A 20,595-nucleotide genomic window follows, 5' to 3' on the forward strand; every position below is an offset into this window, starting at 1 on the left:
GATTTTATCAAATAATAAAGATATCTACTCACATTAAAAAATATTTGTTTGAGGGGTAGGCAACCTTAATAATAAAAGAACTGTTTTTGAAGAGACATGAATTGAATATCGGAATAATATAAAGGGTGTTCCATTTAAACTTGTTTTTAAAGGTAATCAATGTTTAACATTAATTTTACCTCGCCCTGTATAACTTCAGGTTTTAATTGGTTACTGTACAATAGTTATTTAACTACATATTAGCCTATACCGGGTAAATTCCAATTTAGGTACTTAGCTTTTATTGAAATTTATTTTTTTATTTTTCTTCATTTTTAGAAAATATTAAGTAAAAATTTTTACATTTCAGTCATATACCTTTCCTAATAAAACTTACTTATATTTTTATTTTAGAATAGAAAAATATATTAGTATATAGGGTGTTTCATTACAAAAAACACAACCTTAATGTGTAACTTTTTTGGAGGACACCCTGTAAAACTCTATATTTTAAGAAGTGCTCCGAATTAACCTACATATGCTCACAAAATTTCATTTCAATACAAACTGTCCTTCTCCTTGGAGCCTCCGTGTCGTATGAGAGGCGCCACCATGTACTTGTTTACTGCACTTATTTCTGCGACACCCTGTATAAATACTTGGAGAAGGTCATGGATATAAAAAACATGATTTTAGGAAAAAATGCTTTAATCGGTTTTAGATATTATATACACCTCCATAGAATTTGTAATGTTGCTATCCCCAATAACATCGTCGTCCAATTGTTTGGTCTTCTTACGCCCGAGTTTTTGAGAATTTCTATTCTCCCGTGAACTTCGGGAAACAATGGACTGTATTTCTTTATATACCAAACCATCATTTCCAAATCTGGCAAGTCCTGGGTGGTTTTCTTTATGGCGTGATCTCTGAAAATTGTAATTCCATCTCCGCCGTTAGACAGAAAACTAGACGTAACTACTGTATAATACTGAGATTCGTTTAATGTCTCATAGACAGGAATTTTGCAACGGCCACACCTAACTCTAACACTCCGAACTCTGAAGTAAGGTGGTTTGGACATATCCACTTGCAGACGAATTCCGGAAACTTGTGGAAATTCTCCTTTGGAGGTTTCTCCTTCCGACCTAACCATTTGTTCGAAAGCGTACAGTAAATTGGAACCGCTTAAAGTTAGTGTTACAACTTGGTTACCGAATGGTAGAGCTCCGAGTAGATCACCGCGGGAAACGGACAGGTTATCGGCTGGTGTGATGGTGCTTCTGATACCACCTGAGTTGTAGATTCCTATGGGAGCACTGGTCCATGTTTGATACGATACTGACGTGACGTAAGCTACGTGAACATCAGTTATAAAATTCCCAAAGTTGCACTCTTTATGGCGTACATCAGAATTTCCATCCAATACAACTTTTGAAACACCTACTGTTTCTTGATTTAATTTGACTACAGCAGGTCTATAAACTTCAAGTAATCCCAAAACATCTCCTTGCTGAGCTATACCGTTACGCAGGAATATCGGTTGTCCGGAAGCGTGTTTTAGATTGCCGTCAGGGTCAAAAGTGACATTTAGCACACCTAAGTACTTGGTATAAGCATAGGCTTGGACTACCGGCACTTTTTTACCCGAAGTTTGAGTTATCCATTTAGGATAAACGTCTTCTTTAATTTCCAAATCCGGCTCTTTCCCGTTCCATAGAAAGGTGTTTGTGTGGCCTCCGATGACTATATCAACTTCCTTTACTTCTCTGGCGATTTTTTTGTCTACTTTGTAACCAGAATGTCCGAGAGCTATAATGATTTCTACACCATCATCAATTAGTCTCCTGGCTTCTCTTCTGACCTCTCGGACTTCGTCGAGAAATACTACTTTTCCCGGTGAAGATATTTTGGTAGTTTCGGGGGTTAGATATCCTACAACGCCTACTTCGTACCCTTCCACTTCTAATACGACGGATTTCTTTACTTTTGACAGCGAGGGTTCTTTTGTGAAATTTAGATTGGCAGCTACAAATGGCGCATTTGTTTTATCGACAAACATCGCCAATGTCTCGGGTTTTAGGTCGAATTCATGATTTCCTAGTGCCTGAAACCAAGAGTTAATTAGTATATTAATAATTGTTTCTTTTTTCCTTAACCATCAATTTATATATGTCGCAGGCATATCGAATAACGGCACTTTGCAAAAAGACTAGGCTTATTATAAAACGCCGGCGTTTTTAACGAAGTAATGATATTTTACAAAGAGCCTATCTTTTTTTCAGTCGCTTTGCAAAATGTCTAATGAAGACTAATCAGATTGCACAAAACATTTTACGCGGGATTGGTATAACTAACCTAAATTTATCCAACGACATTTCTTGAATTTCTCTTTCAAAATTAGGAAATAATGGCACAAAAAGTGATAATTCTGTTAGAGTATGGTTAAGAACGATTATTATAAAGGTATAAATTCATCTTTTTTTAACAGAAAATAAATTTCTACGAAAAGAAACAGTCTCATATAGTAAGGATGCATGGCGAGGACTTCCATGTAAAACAGTTCATTATTTATTCTTAAATAGAAATGAAACCAAAAAAATGTGGCCTTAATATTCTGAGATTATTCCCAAATTTTTTTTTTTGGATAAATAATATTTACATTTATATTGCATTTCGGTTTGCATTGCATTATGGGTAGTTCCCTCATTTCATAGACTAACAACAAATCAATAGGGAAAAATTGACCAAAACGTAAGGCGAAAAAAGACGCAAATATATTGGTACCGTGAGGAGGAGCCACCCGGACCGCTCCCAAGCAACACGCAATAGTATATTTTACGTTTAAACTGATCTAATACCGTCCGTCTTATCTAGGTATACGACAAAGAATGTGAAACGTATAATAAACTGCAAAATGTCCGTGACTTCAACGTATATATTTCAAATTCAAATTCAAATTTCTTTATTAGACCCCATTAAGTTTTACAGAATAATATTAGTATTAATAAATGTGTGTCTAAAGGGATCGCACCGCGATTAAAAAGCCCATACAATGGCACAAAGTGCCAGAGTGGTGCGACCCCAAATACAAAATAGAAATAATTAAATTATAGAAATAAACAAAATTAAAAAAATTAAAATTTAGGTTATAAGCAGAGAGGCACAATGAAACAGTGTAATACCATATTTAAGGTATTTCTATTCCTTTTATAACTGATGTGAACTTAGCAGCCAAAAGATATCGGCCGATTTGCCGAACATAGCCGAAGGGCCAGTGGCGTCGGGCGACTTAACTTAATATGAAATAATCATACAATTTCTTGCAGGAGAATTTTATTAATATTTAAATAGTACTAAAACGAAGTATGCTTCATTATGTTAATATATTATTACCGATATTTTTATATCGGATTAATTATTATAATTTCAAATTGACACGTCTAGTGTAATTTTATAAAATATGTATACATTATACTAATGTAACCAAAATTAAAAGAAAATAAAAAAACTAATTCATTTATGATAGTACTAGTACTACCTTTATCAACACAATTGGTTACTATCATATCGACAGAAACAACAAAAAAAAGGTCATGATTTATATCACTACTAACTACAAGCATACAGTTTCGTGTTATAAGTAGATCGATTTAGTTTTCGGTATTTTCGTTAGCAGCTAATTTGTTTATACCGTTTTTCCGATTTTCTCGAAAACGGCGTATACTAACAAGATCAAAATTTCAGGGATTATAGAGGCCCATCAGACTAATAATAATCTCCCAGTGGCGTGTTCTTGATCGATTTAGTTTTCGGTATTTTCGTCAGCAGCCAATTTGTTTATAACGTTTTTCCGATTTTCTCGAAAACTACGTATACTAACAAGATCAAAATTTCAGGGATTATAGAGGCCCATCAGACTAATAATAATCTCCCAGTGGCGTGTTCTTGATCGATTTAGTTTTCGGTATTTTCGTCAGCAGCCAATTTGTTTATAACGTTTTTCCGATTTTCTCGAAAACTACGTATACTAACAAGATCAAAATTTCAGGGATTATAGGGGTCCAGTAGACTAATAATAATCACCCAGTGGCGTGTTCTTGATCGATTAAGTTTTCGGTATTTTCGTTAGCAGCTAATTTATTTATACCGTTTTTCCGATTTTCTCGAAAGCGGCGTATACTAACAAGATCAAAATTTCAGGGATTATAGAGGCCCATCAGACTAATAATAATCTCCCAGTGGCGTGTTCTTGATCGATTTAGTTTTCGGTATTTTCGTCAGCAGCCAATTTGTTTATAACGTTTTTCCGATTTTCTCGAAAACTACGTATACTAACAAGATCAAAATTTCAGGGATTATAGGGGTCCACTAGACTAATAATAATCACCCAGTGGCGTGTTCTTGATCGATTTAGTTTTCGGTATTTTCGTTAGCAATAATTTGTTTATACCGTTTTCCGATTTTCTCGAAAACGGCGTATACTAACAAGATCAAAATTTCAAGGATTATAGAGGCCCATCAGACTAATAATAATCTCCCAGTGGCGTGTTCTTGATCGATTTAGTTTTTCGGTATATTTTCGTCAGCAGCCAATTTGTTTATAACGTTTTTCCGATTTTCTCGAAAACTACGTATACTAACAAGATCAAAATTTCAGGGATTATAGGGTCTCACTAGACTAATAATAATCACCCAGTGGCGTGTTCTTGATCGATTTAGTTTTCGGTATTTTCGTTAGCAGCTAATTTGTTTATACCGTTTTCCGATTTTCTCGAAAACGGCGTATACTAACAAGATCAAAATTCAGGGATTATAGAGGCCCATCAGACTAATAATAATCTCCCAGTGGCGTGTTCTTGATCGATTTAGTTTTCGGTATTTTCGTCAGCAGCCAATTTGTTTATAACGTTTTTCCGATTTTCTCGAAAACTACGTATACTAACAAGATCAAAATTTCAGGTATTATTAGGGGGTCCACTAGACTAATAATAATCACCCAGTGGCGTGTTCTTGATCGATTTAGTTTTCGGTATTTTCGTTAGCAGCTAATTTGTTTATACCGTTTTTCCGATTTTCTCGAAAACGGCGTATACTAACAAGATCAAAATTTCAGGGATTATAGAGGCCCATCAGACTAATAATAATCTCCCAGTGGCGTGTTTTTGATCGATTTAGTTTTCGGTATTTTCGTTAGCAGCTAATTTGTTTATACCGTTTTTCCGATTTTCTCGAAAACGGCGTATACTAACAAGATCAAAATTCCAGAGATTATAGAGGCCCATCAGACTAATACTAATCACCCAGTGGCGTGTTCTTGATCGATTTAGTTTTCGGTATTTTCGTTAGCAGCTAATTTGTTTATACCGTTTTTCCGATTTTCTCGAAAACGGCGTATACTAACAAGATCAAAATTTCAGGGATTATAGAGGCCCATCAGACTAATAATAATCTCCCAGTGGCGTGTTTTTGATCGATTTAGTTTTCGGTATTTTCGTCAGCAGCCAATTTGTTTATAACGTTTTTCCGATTTTTTCGAAAACGGCGTATACTAACAAGATCAAAATTCCAGGGATTATAGAGGCCCATCAGACTAATACTAATCACCTAGTGGCGTGTTCCTGATCGATTTACTTTTTGGTATTTTCGTCAGCAGCCAATTTGTTTATACCGTTTTTCCGATTTTCTCGAAAACGGCGTATACTAACAAGATCAAAATTTCAGGGATTATAGAGGCCCACTAGACTAATAATAATCCCCCAGTGGAGTGTTCTTGATCGATTTAGTTTTCGGTATTTACGTCAGCAGCCAATTTGTTTATACCGTTTTTCCGATTTTCGAGAAAATCGGAAAACGGTTATTATTAGCCTAGTGGGCCTCTATAATCCCTGAAATTTTGATCTTGATAGTATACGTAGTTTTCGAGAAAATCGGAAAAACGTTATAAACAAATTGGCTGCTGACGAAAATACCATAAACTGAATCGATCAAGAACACACCACGATTATTATTAGTCTAGTGGACCCCATAATCCCTGAAATTTTGATCTTGTTAGTATACGCCGTTTTCGAAAAATCGGAAAAACGGTATAAAGAAATTAGCTGCTGACGAAAATACCGAAAACTAAATCGATCAAGAACACGCCACTGGGGGATTATTATTAGTCTAGTGGGCCTCTATAATCCCTGAAATTTTGATCTTGTTAGTATACGCAGTTTTCGAGAAAATCGGAAAAACGGTATAAACAAATTAGCTGCTAACGAAAATACCGAAAACTAAATCGATCAAGAACACGCCACTGGGTGATTATTATTAGTCTACTGGACCCCTATAATCCCTGAAATTTTGATCTTGATAGTATACGTAGTTTTCGAGAAAATCGGAAAAACGTTATAAACAAATTGGCTGCTGACGAAAATACCATAAACTGAATCGATCAAAAACACACCACTGGGTGATTATTATTAGTCTAGTGGACCCCCATAATCCCTGAAATTTTGATCTTGTTAGTATACGCCGTTTTCGAGAAAATCGGAAAACTGTATAAACAAATTAGCTGCTGACGAAAATACCGAAAACTAAATCGATCAAGAACACGCCACTGGTGATTATTATTAGTCTACTGGACCCTATAATCCCTGAAATTTTGATCTTGTTAGTATACGCAGTTTTCGAGAAAATCGGAAAAACGGTATAAACAAATTAGCTGCTGACGAAAATACCGAAAACGAAATCGATCAAGAACACGCCACTGGGTGATTATTATTAGTCTAGTGGGCCTCTATAATACCTGAAATTTTGATCTTGTTAGTATGGGCAGTTTTCGAGAAAATCGGAAAAACGGTATAAACAAATTAGCTGCTGACGAAAATACCGTAAACTAAATCGATCAAGAACACGCCACTGGGTGATTATTATTCTAGTGGACCCCTATAATCCCTGAAATTTTGATCTTGTTAGTATACGTAGTTTTTGAGAAAATCGGAAAAACGTTATAAACAAATTGGCTGCTGACGAAAATACTAAATCGATCAAGAACACGCCACTGGGTGATTATTATTAGTCTAGTGGACCCCTATAATCCCTGAAATTTTGATCTTGTTAGTATACGCCGTTTTCGAGAAAATCGGAAAAACGGTATAAACAAATTAGCTGCTGACGAAAATACGGAAAACTAAATCGATCAAGAACACGCCACTGGGTGATTATTATTAGTCTACTGGACCCCTATAATCCCTGAAATTTTGATCTTGTTAGTATACGCAGTTTTCGAGAAAATCGGAAAAACGGTATAAACAAATTAGCTGCTGACGAAAATACCGAAAACGAAATCGATCAAGAACACGCCACTGGGTGATTATTATTAGTCTAGTGGGCCTCTATAATACCTGAAATTTTGATCTTGTTAGTATACGCAGTTTTCGAGAAAATCGGAAAAACGGTATAAACAAATTAGCTGCTGACGAAAATACCGTAAACTAAATCGATCAAGAACACGCCACTGGGTGATTATTATTAGTCTAGTGGACCCCTATAATCCCTGAAATTTTGATCTTGTTAGTATACGTAGTTTTTGAGAAAATCGGAAAAACGTTATAAACAAATTGGCTGCTGACGAAAATACCGAAAACTAAATCGATCAAGAACACGCCACTGGGTGATTATTATTAGTCTAGTGGACCCCTATAATCCCTGAAATTTTGATCTTGTTGGTATACGTAGTTTTTGAGAAAATCGGAAAAACGTTATAAACAAATTGGCTGCTGACGAAAATACCGAAAACTAAATCGATCAAGAACACGCCACTGGGGGATTATTATTAGTCTAGTGGGCCTCTATAATCCCTGACATTTTGATCTTGTTAGTATACGCAGTTTTCGAGAAAATCGGAAAAACGGTATAAACAAATTAGCTGCTAACGAAAATACCGAAAACTAAATCGATCAAGAACACGCCACTGGGTGATTATTATTAGTCTACTGGACCCCTATAATCCCTGAAATTTTGATCTTGTTAGTATACGCAGTTTTCGAGAAAATCGGAAAAACGGTATAAACAAATTAGCTGCTGACGAAAATACCGAAAACTAAATCGATCAAGAACACGCCACTGGGGGATTATTATTAGTCTAGTGGGCCTCTATAATCCCTGAAATTTTGATCTTGTTAGTATACGCAGTTTTCGAGAAAATCGGAAAAACGGTATAAACAAATTAGCTGCTGACGAAAATACCGAAAACGAAATCGATCAAGAACACGCCACTGGGTGATTATTATTAGTCTAGTGGGCCTCTATAATACCTGAAATTTTGATCTTGTTAGTATGGGCAGTTTTCGAGAAAATCGGAAAAACGGTATAAACAAATTAGCTGCTGACGAAAATACCGAAAACTAAATCGATCAAGAACACGCCACTGGGTAATTATTATTAGTCTAGCGGACCCCTATAATCCCTGAAATTTTGATCTTGTTAGTATACGTAGTTTTCGAGAAAATCGGAAAAACGTTATAAACAAATTGGCTGCTGATGAAAATACCGAAAACTAAATCGATCAAGAACACGCCACTGGGGGATTATTATTAGTCTAGTGGACCCTTATAATCCCTGAAATTTTGATCTTGTTAGTATACGTAGATTTCGAGAAAATCGGAAAAACGTTATAAACAAATTAGCTGCTGACGAAAATACCGAAAACTAAATCGATCAAGAACACGCCACTGTAGTAGTAGTGATATAAATCATGACCTTTTTTTGTTGTTTCTGTCGATATGATAGTAACCAATTGTTGATAAAGGTAGTAGTACTAGTACTATCATAAATGAATTAGTTTTTTTTTTTTAATTTTGGTTACATTAGTATAATGTATACATATTTTATAAAATTACACTAGGCGTGTCAATTCAAAATTATAATAATTAATCCGATATAAAAATATCGGTAATAATTTATTAACATAATGAAGCATACTTCGTTTTAGTACTATTTAAATATTTATAAAATTCTCCTGCAAGAAATTGTATGATTATTTCATATTAAGTTAAGTCGCCCGACGCCACTGGCCCTTCGGCTATGTTCGGCAAATCGGCCGCTATCTTTTGGCTGCTAAGTTCACATCAGTCCTTTTATAATCGTATATACATATACCAAATATTATACAAGATGGTAAACGTATATATACTAGGATTACACGTAGACCAAATACGTGTAAATATATATAAATTATACCCTATAACCCCTTTATAGGTATAACATAATATTGCAATCTTTCAGAGACCTAAAATTAAAAAGTTTGTTTTCACTGCTTCAAAAATTCTACCTATTAATAAAAACAATATTACTAAGTGGTTAAATTACTAAATTTAATTTGCTAATACATTTTTTATGATTAATGGTAGGATTTTTAATGAATAAGTATAAAAAAACTTAATTGGAAATCTTCTTTAATAACATCTTAAAAATTGGAGACATAACGTACATTACTGAAATAAAAATAAACAAAACATATCATAATTCTTAAAATAAAAAAAACTGACAATGCATAAATATAACTAAATATAAAATATAAAGAATAATATAATACATACGTTCACATTTTTTCTCTGTTATACGAGTAGTATATTATTTTACAAAATCGTTTAAATCAATCCAGTTGTCTACCAGAATAAGAAAGTTTGACAATGGTTTGACAGCTTCTAAAAAATGGAGAAAGGGCAAACGATATATTATACAATTACTGATAGGGTGTAATAAATAACTTCCTAACAACAAGTTTTTATTTAATCCATGTTCTAAAAGTAACAAAAAAGGTTTGGTTTAAGAAAGGTCTGTTTTTTAAAAAAGCGTTTGAGCGAATTGTTTTTTTAATTTGCAACAGAGGTGTATGTAAACGGTATACAGTATACGTTTACAAAACCTATGCTCAGCGCTGCAAAAACTTGTCATTGAACATGAACATATTCATGCATATAACAATTTACATAAATACGTACATGTGATGTTAAATATGTGCTTATAAATTTAAAACTTACCCTCAATTACGTTTCCAAAGAAAAAAAATGACGAAAAAAAATCCTCAAAACGCTACAACGCGTAATACGTAAGTAACAGAGCCTAAGTGTACTTTCTCTTCCTTCTACAATTGAACTATAAATTGTGTAAAAGGAGTAGCTGGATATACCATATTTATGTCTTTAGGAAAAGTATTATATTAAATAACGCACCTTATATTGATATCAAACAAACAATGTGTGGACACAATGGCGTCTTTACCCTTGGTCACGCTTATGAATACCTTGAGCCTAGATGTATAGGTTGTCGAGTATAGGTTTCATATACGTATACCATATTCCATTTAGATTCCATCTGCTGTAAAAAGTCTAACGATATGATTGGTAGATCTAATCACGTGACCAGATTTTACAGTATCCAATAAACTTTTCGTATATGTAGTCTATATACTATTTCTATACAATTTAATGATACTGGTTATATACGTTTTTGAAATTCAGTTCATTTTAATATTTTTATATTGGAGTTCAAATTTATCAAAAAATTCCAAAAAAACAGTTTGATAATTACTTATTATGCCCTTTGTGTCCGAACTTTTCAAAAATTACGAATATAACTGACTTGGTACCAAAATCGAAATATTATATACTTAAAATATATGTTTGGAATATACGTTAAAAAGCAGTATAATAATATTCACTATAATAAACGTATATACTGAGATTAACGGAAAATAAAGCCCTTTAATATGCGTATATTATACGTTGGATATAAAAAAGTAATATGAAATACGTATATTATTGATACCTTTAAAAAATATACTATATTTATACGGATAGTACCTTAGACAAGGAAAGAGAGGGGACAGGTAACACGGCAGCTGAAAGTGAGGCAAGTTGTCACCAGGTGAAATTCTCCAATGGCGTAGCATCAGAAATTAGCTTGTACCTAGACGGTACAAAATATTTATTAAAACGTAAACTAATATATCGTTCATTTTTGAGTAATGCATATACAATTTTGTATTTTATAGTCTCACCTTTATAATATTAGAATATATAAGTCGATAATGCAAAATTTATTTAAGTCACAGTGGACTGATTATCAAGACAATTATTTATTTATTAACGTGTGTGTAATGTATAATTAAATAAAAAATAATGTAATAACATATGTTTTAAACGTGTATATACATATATACTGTATGATCGTAAACGACGTCTTGTTTGTTTGGAAATGACAATTTCACAAATGAATATTAAAAATTACATTATTCATTGAATCCGTAAGCAAGTGTGAAGGGGATTGGCTAGATTCATTATTATACTGTATGATGGAAAAAAAACGACGTCCAGTTGGCTTGTAAATTACGATAGATGATATTCCCCATACATATAAAATAACATAAAAGCTATACAAAACGACATCGAAAAAAGAGGGCGTCAGCGATAGCTATGAAATGAAGATCGCTGTCATTTTATATGTAAAATTATATGGTGAATGTCGTCGATCGTCATTTACAAGCCAACTGGACGTGGTTTTTTTTCGACCATACGGTATAATAATGAATCTAGCCATTCCCCTTCACACTTGCGTACGGATTCAATGAATAATGTAATTTTTAATATTCGTTACCTTCAATCATAAGAATATTCTAATTTTCCACCAAAAAATAAAAATTCTAGAAGCTTTGTGTTATTTTATTTATTTTTAAATTTGTATTAATTACTCACTGAAACTATTATTATACACCTAAATTAGCAAATTTTTTGAAATAATATTTAAAAAAATATATGTAGTAACAAGTAGCCCACCACAAGTTTGTCCACCCCCAGCAAATCTTGGCAGGTAAATTTAAGTTTTATATAACAACTATACATATAGATTTTTTATCACTAGAATTTTTAATTTTTTTTATAGTTTACAATTATTTTACATATTTGATAACAATACTTTATACATTTTTTTACATGTAAAATATATTAAAAAAATGTTTATTGCAGAAATTGTATTTCTCTGATTATAATTCCCTACGCCACTGGAGAAATATATGCTGAGTAGCATTATTTATAGTTTAAAACATTAATTATAATAAAGGATATTGAAAATACTACTTGGAATTATTAAAAATAGTTTGGTTTGGATGTGGTACAAAACATATTAAAATCATTTTACATATTTTTACTGCTATAATGAAAAAATGTACATTTTATGACTACATAACAAAAGTTGTGTATCGATTTTTACCTGTGAAATGTAATTCCAGCCATTTTTTTCTCGCTTCGGTCTTTGCAGCCATACGCTGAACATCTCACCATACTAAACAATACAGTTTATAAATTTAAAACAAAACAGTTGTCACAAAAAACATAAAAATTCGCTCGGTGTCACCTCGAAATCTTGTCACCAAAGTATGGCCGCCGATCGAATTTTGGCCTCACAAACCCATCACGGGAGAATATGCGTGTTAGCCGTCCCCTCTCTTTCTTTGTCTGAGGATAGTACGTTTATTAAACGTATATACTCTTGAACGGTGTTGCTTGGGCTTTGACTCAGTCTGACCCTGAACAGTCCTGTACACAGAATCAGAGTGTAATCATTAAATAAGATATTAATATTAAGGTTTTAATTTTGTATTTAAAATTATATCACTTATAATACCTAATTATAATTTATGAAATAGGTTTAAGTTATTTTCATCTACACAAAATAAAATTTTGACATAAATTATTGTTTTTGTGTAGGAAAATATGCGTTATTCTTATCATAAAGTGTAAATATGCTGATGTCCATAGCTGACTAAATTTTGATTATTTTTTAATCTGCCTGGCCTTGATTTGGTATTTTATAAAATAACTGAAAACAGGCAGTCTTTTTGCAGAAGTGTACGGAAAATATCGTACCTAATTCTGATTATGCTTTTTGCAAAGTGAGTGAAAATAGATAGGCTTTTGGTAAAATTACTTGTTTTGTTTAAAAAGCCGGCGTTTTGTAAATTGTCTAGTCTTTTTGCAAAAAGCCAGATTATTCTATACGCCTGTATATATGTCATACAGGATGAGTTTCCTACGATTTTCTTTATGGGAATCTCGGAAACTACTAACTACTGGAGATAGAGAGTCAGTTAATGGGGAAAGAATTGCATTTTTGTTGGATCATAAATATGCGCTTTTCAGATTTTTCAAAAAGTTCATGGCTAACTAGATATTTCGAAAAAAAAACAAATTTTGGCTATTTTAAAAATTGTCCCTAATTCCATTATAATATATTTTAGACAAAAATTTTCAGATAAAATTTGTAGATAATCACATCCGTAATGAGTTTGCGATCTCCAATTTTTTTTAAAGACTGTCATTTTTGACATATCACACAAACATATGTTTTTTAAAGAGAAACCATTTGGCCAGGACTTCATAAAAAGCGCCATTTTTTAAGCTTTTTTTTATATGTTTTTTCGAAAAATTACTGAGTTAACAGGGTGGTCCGAACTGTATTCCGGGAACTTCGGCAGCATATTCTGCAGATAAAATAAGTAAAAAAGTTCGTATAAACGTATGTCCTAAAATGCTTACTTTCGGAGATACAGGGTGTAGAAGATTCATTTTTATTTCGATTTTTTCCAAATAATTTCTGAAGTAAAGTCAATATTTGAATGAAAATTGGTGTCTGGGAGTTTTATGACATGAGAAATTTGATTTTGCTGTCAATATGGCTCCTACTAGTAGAGGGCGCCACCTACATAATTTTTAACCGGTTTGAAGAGTAATAACTTTTTGGCCGTACCTGTATATAACTACTGAGTAAAAAAATATACAGTTACGACGTTTTTTACGTAAAAAAGGTCTCTCGGTAAAAATCGCTACGAGTGACAGTTTTCGAGATATTTGGAATCGAAACTATCAATACCTGTCATCATTGACATTAATTAAACATGTTGACTAAATAGTTATTAGACTGAAATCATACATTTGAAATACTTTTGTGTCAAAAGTTCAACAGAAACTGTTTTATCATCATTTTTTGCAGAAAAATTTATGATTAATTTTAAAAAAATAAAAATTTCCCAAATTTATTATTTCACTGAAATAAGTATCTACTCTACGTGTTTATTTTTCGTCAATAATGACATGTGTTGACTATTTCCATCTAAATATCTTAAGAACGGTTGCTCGTAGCGATTTTTACAAAGAGATATTTTTTAAGTAAAAAGTCACAGAGATGTATATTTTTTCGCTCGGTAGTGTTATACAGATACGGACAAAAAGTTATTACTCTTCAAAACAGTTAAAACATATGTAGGTGGCGCCCTCTACTAGTAGGAGTCATATCGACATCAAAATAAAATTTCTCATGTCAAAATACTCCCAAACACCAATTTTCATCCAAATATTGACGTTACTTCAGAAATTATTTAGAAAAAATTGAAATAAAAATGAAACTTCTTCACCCTGTATCTCTGAAATTAAGCATTTTAGGACCTACATTTATACGAACTTTTTTACTTATTTTTATCTGCAGAATATGCTGCCGAAGTTTCCGGAATACAATTCGGACCACCCTGAATAACCAATTCTTAAGGTGCGTATTCATTATCCGAACGAACGAACGAACGAACGAATGAAAGTGCGGTATATTTAGACGGGGACCGAACGCATGCGGCCGTTCGTTCGTTCGTTCGCTCGACCATCCGTTTTGAGTCGGTACATCAAAGGCGTTCGCCAACAAATGCCTCCGGTCTTCTCGTGCGGTCCTATCGTGCGGTCCCCGTCCATACCACTAGCGAACATTCGTTCGTTCGTTCGTGCGGATAATGAATACGCACCTTTATAATTTTTAAGCAATTTCACTTAGTTAGCCATGGAAACAAGATCGATCGTTGTGAAATGTGAAACTGTCACTTCCAAACCTTGTAAATTAAAATAAACAAAAATTGTAAAAATGAATTTTTCAAATGAAGAAAAGCTTGGAGGATTATTGGTTCAACTTTTCTTGGCCATACATTTTCGAGGATACGTTGACCGGCAACGTTACTTACGTTTTTTAGAGAACGGGTTTCAAGACATGTTATGGCTGTGGTTATGGTACGTATACATTGGCGCGCTGCGCCGCGAACGCGCGGCACGCGCGCCCCGATTCTCCTCTATTGGTACGTGTCAGTACGTGTTTTCAAGTTGCGCGCGCTCTGCACGCAAACAACTAGCGGCGAACCCTCTCCAACCGGTTTTTCGACGCTCCGCTCTCCGCTTTCTATGTTCGTTGTTCAATTGGGACGGCCGGTGAAGACACCGCGCGCATTCCGCGCGCATTTATCAGTGGCTATGTGTGTTTTTTTTTGAATAAATTACTCGCGCATCAATAGAGTGGTTCCAACATGACTTTCATTATGACACCCCCCCCCCATAATAAAAACAAATGTTAAAAATTATTTATATCATAATTATGCAAATTCAGGGATAGGAAGAGGTGGACCAATTGCATGGGTCTTCTGGATCACCTGACCTATCTATTTTAATTTTTTTTTATGCCATATGGTTAATAACAAGGTTTACAAGGGATTTTAACAAGAGGTGGTACGGGAGAAGTTTAATTAAGTCGACCGGTCGTTCTGTTAGCAATTTAGTTTTAAAAAGATGCATTTATATATGTACTCAAAGCAATGGCGGATTTTTTGAACATTTTCTAATATAACGTAAAGTGTATGTACTTAGTGATATTATATTTTAAATCTTAGTTTGTGTAATGTAAATTGTAAACAATCGTTTAATAATATATTCTATCTTTTATAAGTTATAAATCATAAAAAATAAGTATACCATGCCCACTAAGTGAAATTTGTCAAGAAAGATAAGAATTGGCTATAACTCAGTAATTTTTCGAAAAAGGCATATTATATTGCTGCAAAGCTTAAGAAATGGCGCTTTTTATGAAGTCATGGCCAACGATGGTTTCCATTTAAAAAAAAACATGTTGCAGTGTCATATGTCAAAAATGACAGACTTTAGAAAAAAATGGAGAACACAAACTCACTAGGGATGTGATTATCTACAACTTTTATCTGAAAACTTTTTGTCTAAAATAGAAGGGTAGGAACAATTATTTTTAAAACAGTCATTTTTTTTCAAAATATCTAGTAAGCCATGAACGTTTTCAAAAATCTGAAAGGCGCATATTTATGACCCCACAAAACTGCAATTGTTTCCCCATTTAACCTACTCTATATCTCCAGTAGTTACCGAGATAACCATAGAGAACATCGTAGGAAACTCTCCCTGTATGGAATAAATGTCTCGTTAGTTTTTTTCTTGGGTATGAGGTTTATTGTGATAGAATGATGGAAAACATTTTTTATGCAACGTTTCGCTCAATCATGGTGGCCTTTTTAAGCACTTTATTCTAAAAAATGTGCATCTAGTGCTAACAACAAGACGGCTTAAGAAGTATTAGCATGATAATTGATTATTTATATATTAGTATTTCTAATAATATAACTGGCTATTTTTTAATATCGTGTTGTCTGAATATTTTTTAATATAATATATTATATACGACGAATATTATTTGTATTTTTTTTATAAGAGAAAAAAAGGGCAATTGTTATATTCCCATTTTTTAGAAAAAAAGGACTCGAAAAAGCCCACCAGGATTGGGCGAAACGTCGCATAAACAATGTTTCCCATGAAGTCGGGACCCCATTACGCCACACGCCACGCCACCCCACGTCATCAAGATCTGTGCGTGTGCGTATGTTTTGATAGGCGATTCGTCTGTCCTAGATCTCATATGTACCCTCTTCCCCACGTCGCGTGTCGTAACACGTGGGCCCACGTGGGATAGCGTGGCGTCGCGTGGTGTGTGGCGTAATGGGGTCCAGGCATAATTCTATCATCGCAATAAATCTCATACGCAGGAAAAAAAAAGTAAATTATACAATATTAGTATATCTATTAATAATATATGTAAATATGCATATAAAAACTATTAAAAATATGTTTCAATTTTATTATTTCTGCCTATTATGTAATTGATTTTATGCAAATTGGTGTATATTTCCATATCCGCATTAAATGCAAAAGTAAATAAGCAATAACGGTTAACGGTAAAATTTTTGCATTCGTCTGAGCGCCTGTACTGAGAATTCTCCACTTGGCAATGGCCACCAATAATCGTGATTCTTTTGACTTGGACCACTTTTACCGACAAGAATGGAAACGCGACCAGTGACAAATAATTGCACAATAAACCACTCACATAACATTATTATCACTGTCCTTATTCACAAATCCTATATTCTTCTGTGAACTTCGGGGTATACTGGACTGTATTTATTACCAAACTATCATTTTTAAATCTCTAAAAGGCTGGATAGTTTTGTTTATGACGCGACCTCTGAAAACTGTGACTCCATCTCCGCTATTAGAAAACTAGACGTAACTAAAATGTAATTCTGAGATCCGTATATAGGAATATCACAACTACCGTACCTAACTCTAACACTTTGAACTCTGGAGTAAGGCGGTTTGGACATTGTGCGTGGAGTTCCATCCAAAGTGGCAATGGATGGGTCTTGTGACTAGACAGGACTAAAGTAGATGGGCTCATTAGCACATATAATTTTTAAGATAGAGATCCTGCGAAAAAAAAGAAGTATCGGTAGACCTTAGAAGAGATAGCTGAATGACAGACATCCATTAAACACTGGTATCTATAAGAACAGAACACAGACATATTTCTGGAGCTGGATCCACATTCATCGAAATAAAAAAAAGGGGTCTACATAAAGCATTGGATGGAACTAAGGCTACCAAGAAGGGTAGAGTAATTTCAATAATTGTTTACCAAGCAGAACAAATAACAGACCTGTTATGTCAGAATAATATGATTTTCGTCCTGTCAACATATATTTTTTTATTTACAATATAAATACTTGGAGAAGGACATGACTATAAAAAACATTATTTTAGGAAAAAAAAATACTTTAATAGGTTTTAGATATTATATACACCTCCGTAGAATTTGTAGTGTTACTATCCCCAATAACATCGTTGTCCGATTGTTCGTTCTTCTTACGCCCGAAGTCACAAATTCTATTCTCCCGTGAACTTCGGGATACAATGGACTGTATTTATTAAAATACCAAACCATCATTTCCAAATCTCCCAAGTCCTGGCTAGTTTTATTTATGGCGCGATCTCTGGAAACTGTAATTCCATCTCCGCCGTTAGACAGAAAACTATATGTAACTACTGTATAATTCTGAGCTTCGTTTAATGTTTCATAAACAGGAATTTCGCAACTGCCACACCTAACTCTAACATTCTGGAGTAAAGTGGTTTGGACATATCCAGCTGCAGGCTTATATCCCGAAACTTGTGGGAATTCTCGATTGGAGGTTTCTCCTTCTGACCTAACCATTTCTTCGAAAGCGTAATTGGATCCGCTTAATATTAGTATTATAACTTGGTTACCGAATGGTCTAGCTCTGAGTAGATCACTTCGGGTAACGCAGTTGCTGTCAACGTCTAGTATGATGGTGTTTCTGATACCACCTCCTTTGGAGATTCCTATGGGAGCACTGGTCCATCTTTCAGTCGTTACTGACGCGATGTAAGCTATGTGAAGATCAGTTATAAAATTACCAAAGTTGCACTCTTTTTGACGGCATACATCAGAATTACCATTCAATACAACTTTTGAAACTCCTACTTTTTCTTTAATTAGTTTGTCTATAGCAGGTCTATAAACTTCAAGTAATCCCAAAACATCTTTTTGGTAAGCTATGCTGTTATCCAAGAATATCGGTTGTCCGGAAACGTCTGTTGGTCTGCCACTAGTGTCAAAAGTGGCTTTTAGCACACCTAAGTACTTGGTATAAACATAGGCTTGGACTACCGGCACTTTTTTACCCGAAGTTTTGAGTTATTATTTTAGGGTAAACGTCTTCTTTAGTTTCGGAATCCGCTTGTTTTCCGTTCCATAGAAAGGTTTTTGTGTGGCCTCCGATGACTATATCAACTTCCTGTACTTCTTTGGCGATTTTTTTGTCTACTTTGTAACCAAAATGTCCGAGAGCTATAATGATATTTACACCTTCATTAACAAGTCTCTTGGCTTCTTTTCTGATCTCTCGGACTTCATCGTGGAATACTACCTTTTCCGGTGAAGATATTTTGGTAGTTTTGGGGGTTACATATCTTATAACGCCTACTTCGTACTCCCATTGCACTTGTAATACGACGGATTTCTGTACTTTTGACAGAGAGGGTTCTTTTGTGAAATCTAGATTGGCAGCTACAAATGAGGCATCTACCGCATTGACAAACTTCGTCAAAACCTCGGGTGTCAGGCCGAATTCATGGTTTCCTAGTGCCTAAAACCAAGAGTTAATTAGTATATTTACAATTGTTTCTTTTTTCTTCAACCATCAATTTATATCTGTCGCAGGCATATCGAATAACGGCATTTTGCAAAAAGACTAGGCTTATTATAAAACGCCGGCGTTTTTAACATAGGCAGGATATTTTACAAAGAGCCTATCTGAATTCATGGTATCCTAGTGCCTAAAACCAAGGTTAATTAGTATATTATAGATGCACATAAAAAACTATTTAAACTATATTTCAATTTTATATTATTTTTGTCTATTGTATAATTGATTTTATGTAAATTGATGTATATCCGCATTAGATGCAAAAGTAAATACGCAATAACGGTAAAATTATTTGTGCATTCGTTTGAGCGCCTCGACAAATACAGAATACAGACAAGTCCACAGTTGGCAATGACAAAGAGTAAACGTGATCATTTTGACTTGGACCATTTTTACCGTCAAGAATGGAAACGTGACCAGTAAGAAATAATCGCACAATAAACCACTCACATAATATAGCAAATATATGCCAATAACTTTAAATATGGAGAGGTACTCGCAGTTTTTCTTATAATAATATATTTTTATATAAAATTTAATGGATTTTGATATGGATTTTGGCAATTTAGGTTAATACCTTAATTTTATAAGGGGATTCCCCGATGACACCATAGTAAATACCCAGAATACCAGGAATATATCTACAATATTTCTTAATTGGTATATACTAAGGGCTGGCAAAGGTTAGTTTTGGGTCGAGATTTCCGTATGTAAGAAGAGTATGTATGCGTTTATAATGTAGGTACTGAACAAAGAGAGAACAGTAAAAACGTTGCCAAACGTATGAAATAAACCGATAATCTGTGCATATTGCTAAGAGACGTGGAAGGGGATACAGTAAATTCGTCGCGGTCGACCCAATCATCTTGCCTATGACCAAATCGGTACTTAAAATTCTAGAGAAGGGTGTATTGTATATCATGCGTTCAGCTTTACGATGTAATTACGTCTCGTGATCCTTTGTTTATTTATTAACGAGTCGTTGTAATTTTCCTGATAGCTGGAAAATTTTTAAGTGCAAGTTAGGAACACTTGCACTTTTGGTAAAAATAAGTGGAATTGAGTTGGTGTTCGACAGTGGTCGCGCTATTAGAACTCTGAATTCAAAAATCGATATTTCGAAATCCATTAGAAATAATTGATTGTAATTTTTTTCAAAAACTTTCTTAATATTTTTGCTATAT

The 20,595-nt window shown here is 33.9% G+C and overlaps 1 protein-coding gene and 1 pseudogene across 1 annotated transcript; both read right to left on the reverse strand.

Annotated features, from left to right (window-relative positions):
- Window positions 1–669: 669 nt before the first annotated feature.
- On the reverse strand, window positions 670–9,998 carry LOC115878573 (protein 5NUC-like). Its single transcript, XM_030895103.1, has 2 exons — window positions 9,561–9,998; window positions 670–2,083 (listed from the first exon to the last, which is right to left on the reverse strand). The coding sequence occupies exon 2, from the start codon at window positions 2,036–2,038 to the stop codon at window positions 704–706; it is 1,335 nt and encodes a 444-aa protein (XP_030750963.1). The 5' UTR covers window positions 2,039–2,083; window positions 9,561–9,998; the 3' UTR covers window positions 670–703.
- Window positions 9,999–17,761: 7,763 nt separating this feature from the next.
- On the reverse strand, window positions 17,762–19,528 carry LOC115878592 (annotated as a pseudogene).
- Window positions 19,529–20,595: the final 1,067 nt, after the last annotated feature.

This window comes from Sitophilus oryzae, unplaced genomic scaffold, assembly GCF_002938485.1.
Source record: "Sitophilus oryzae breed Bouriz unplaced genomic scaffold, Soryzae_2.0 scaffold_1518_pilon_pilon, whole genome shotgun sequence".
Taxonomy (NCBI): Eukaryota; Metazoa; Arthropoda; class Insecta; order Coleoptera; family Curculionidae; genus Sitophilus; species Sitophilus oryzae.

Coding starts and splice junctions, on each gene's coding strand:
- LOC115878573 (XM_030895103.1), bottom strand. CDS start 2,038: ATGTTTGTCGATAAAACAAATGCGCCATTTGTAGCTGCCAATCTAAAT.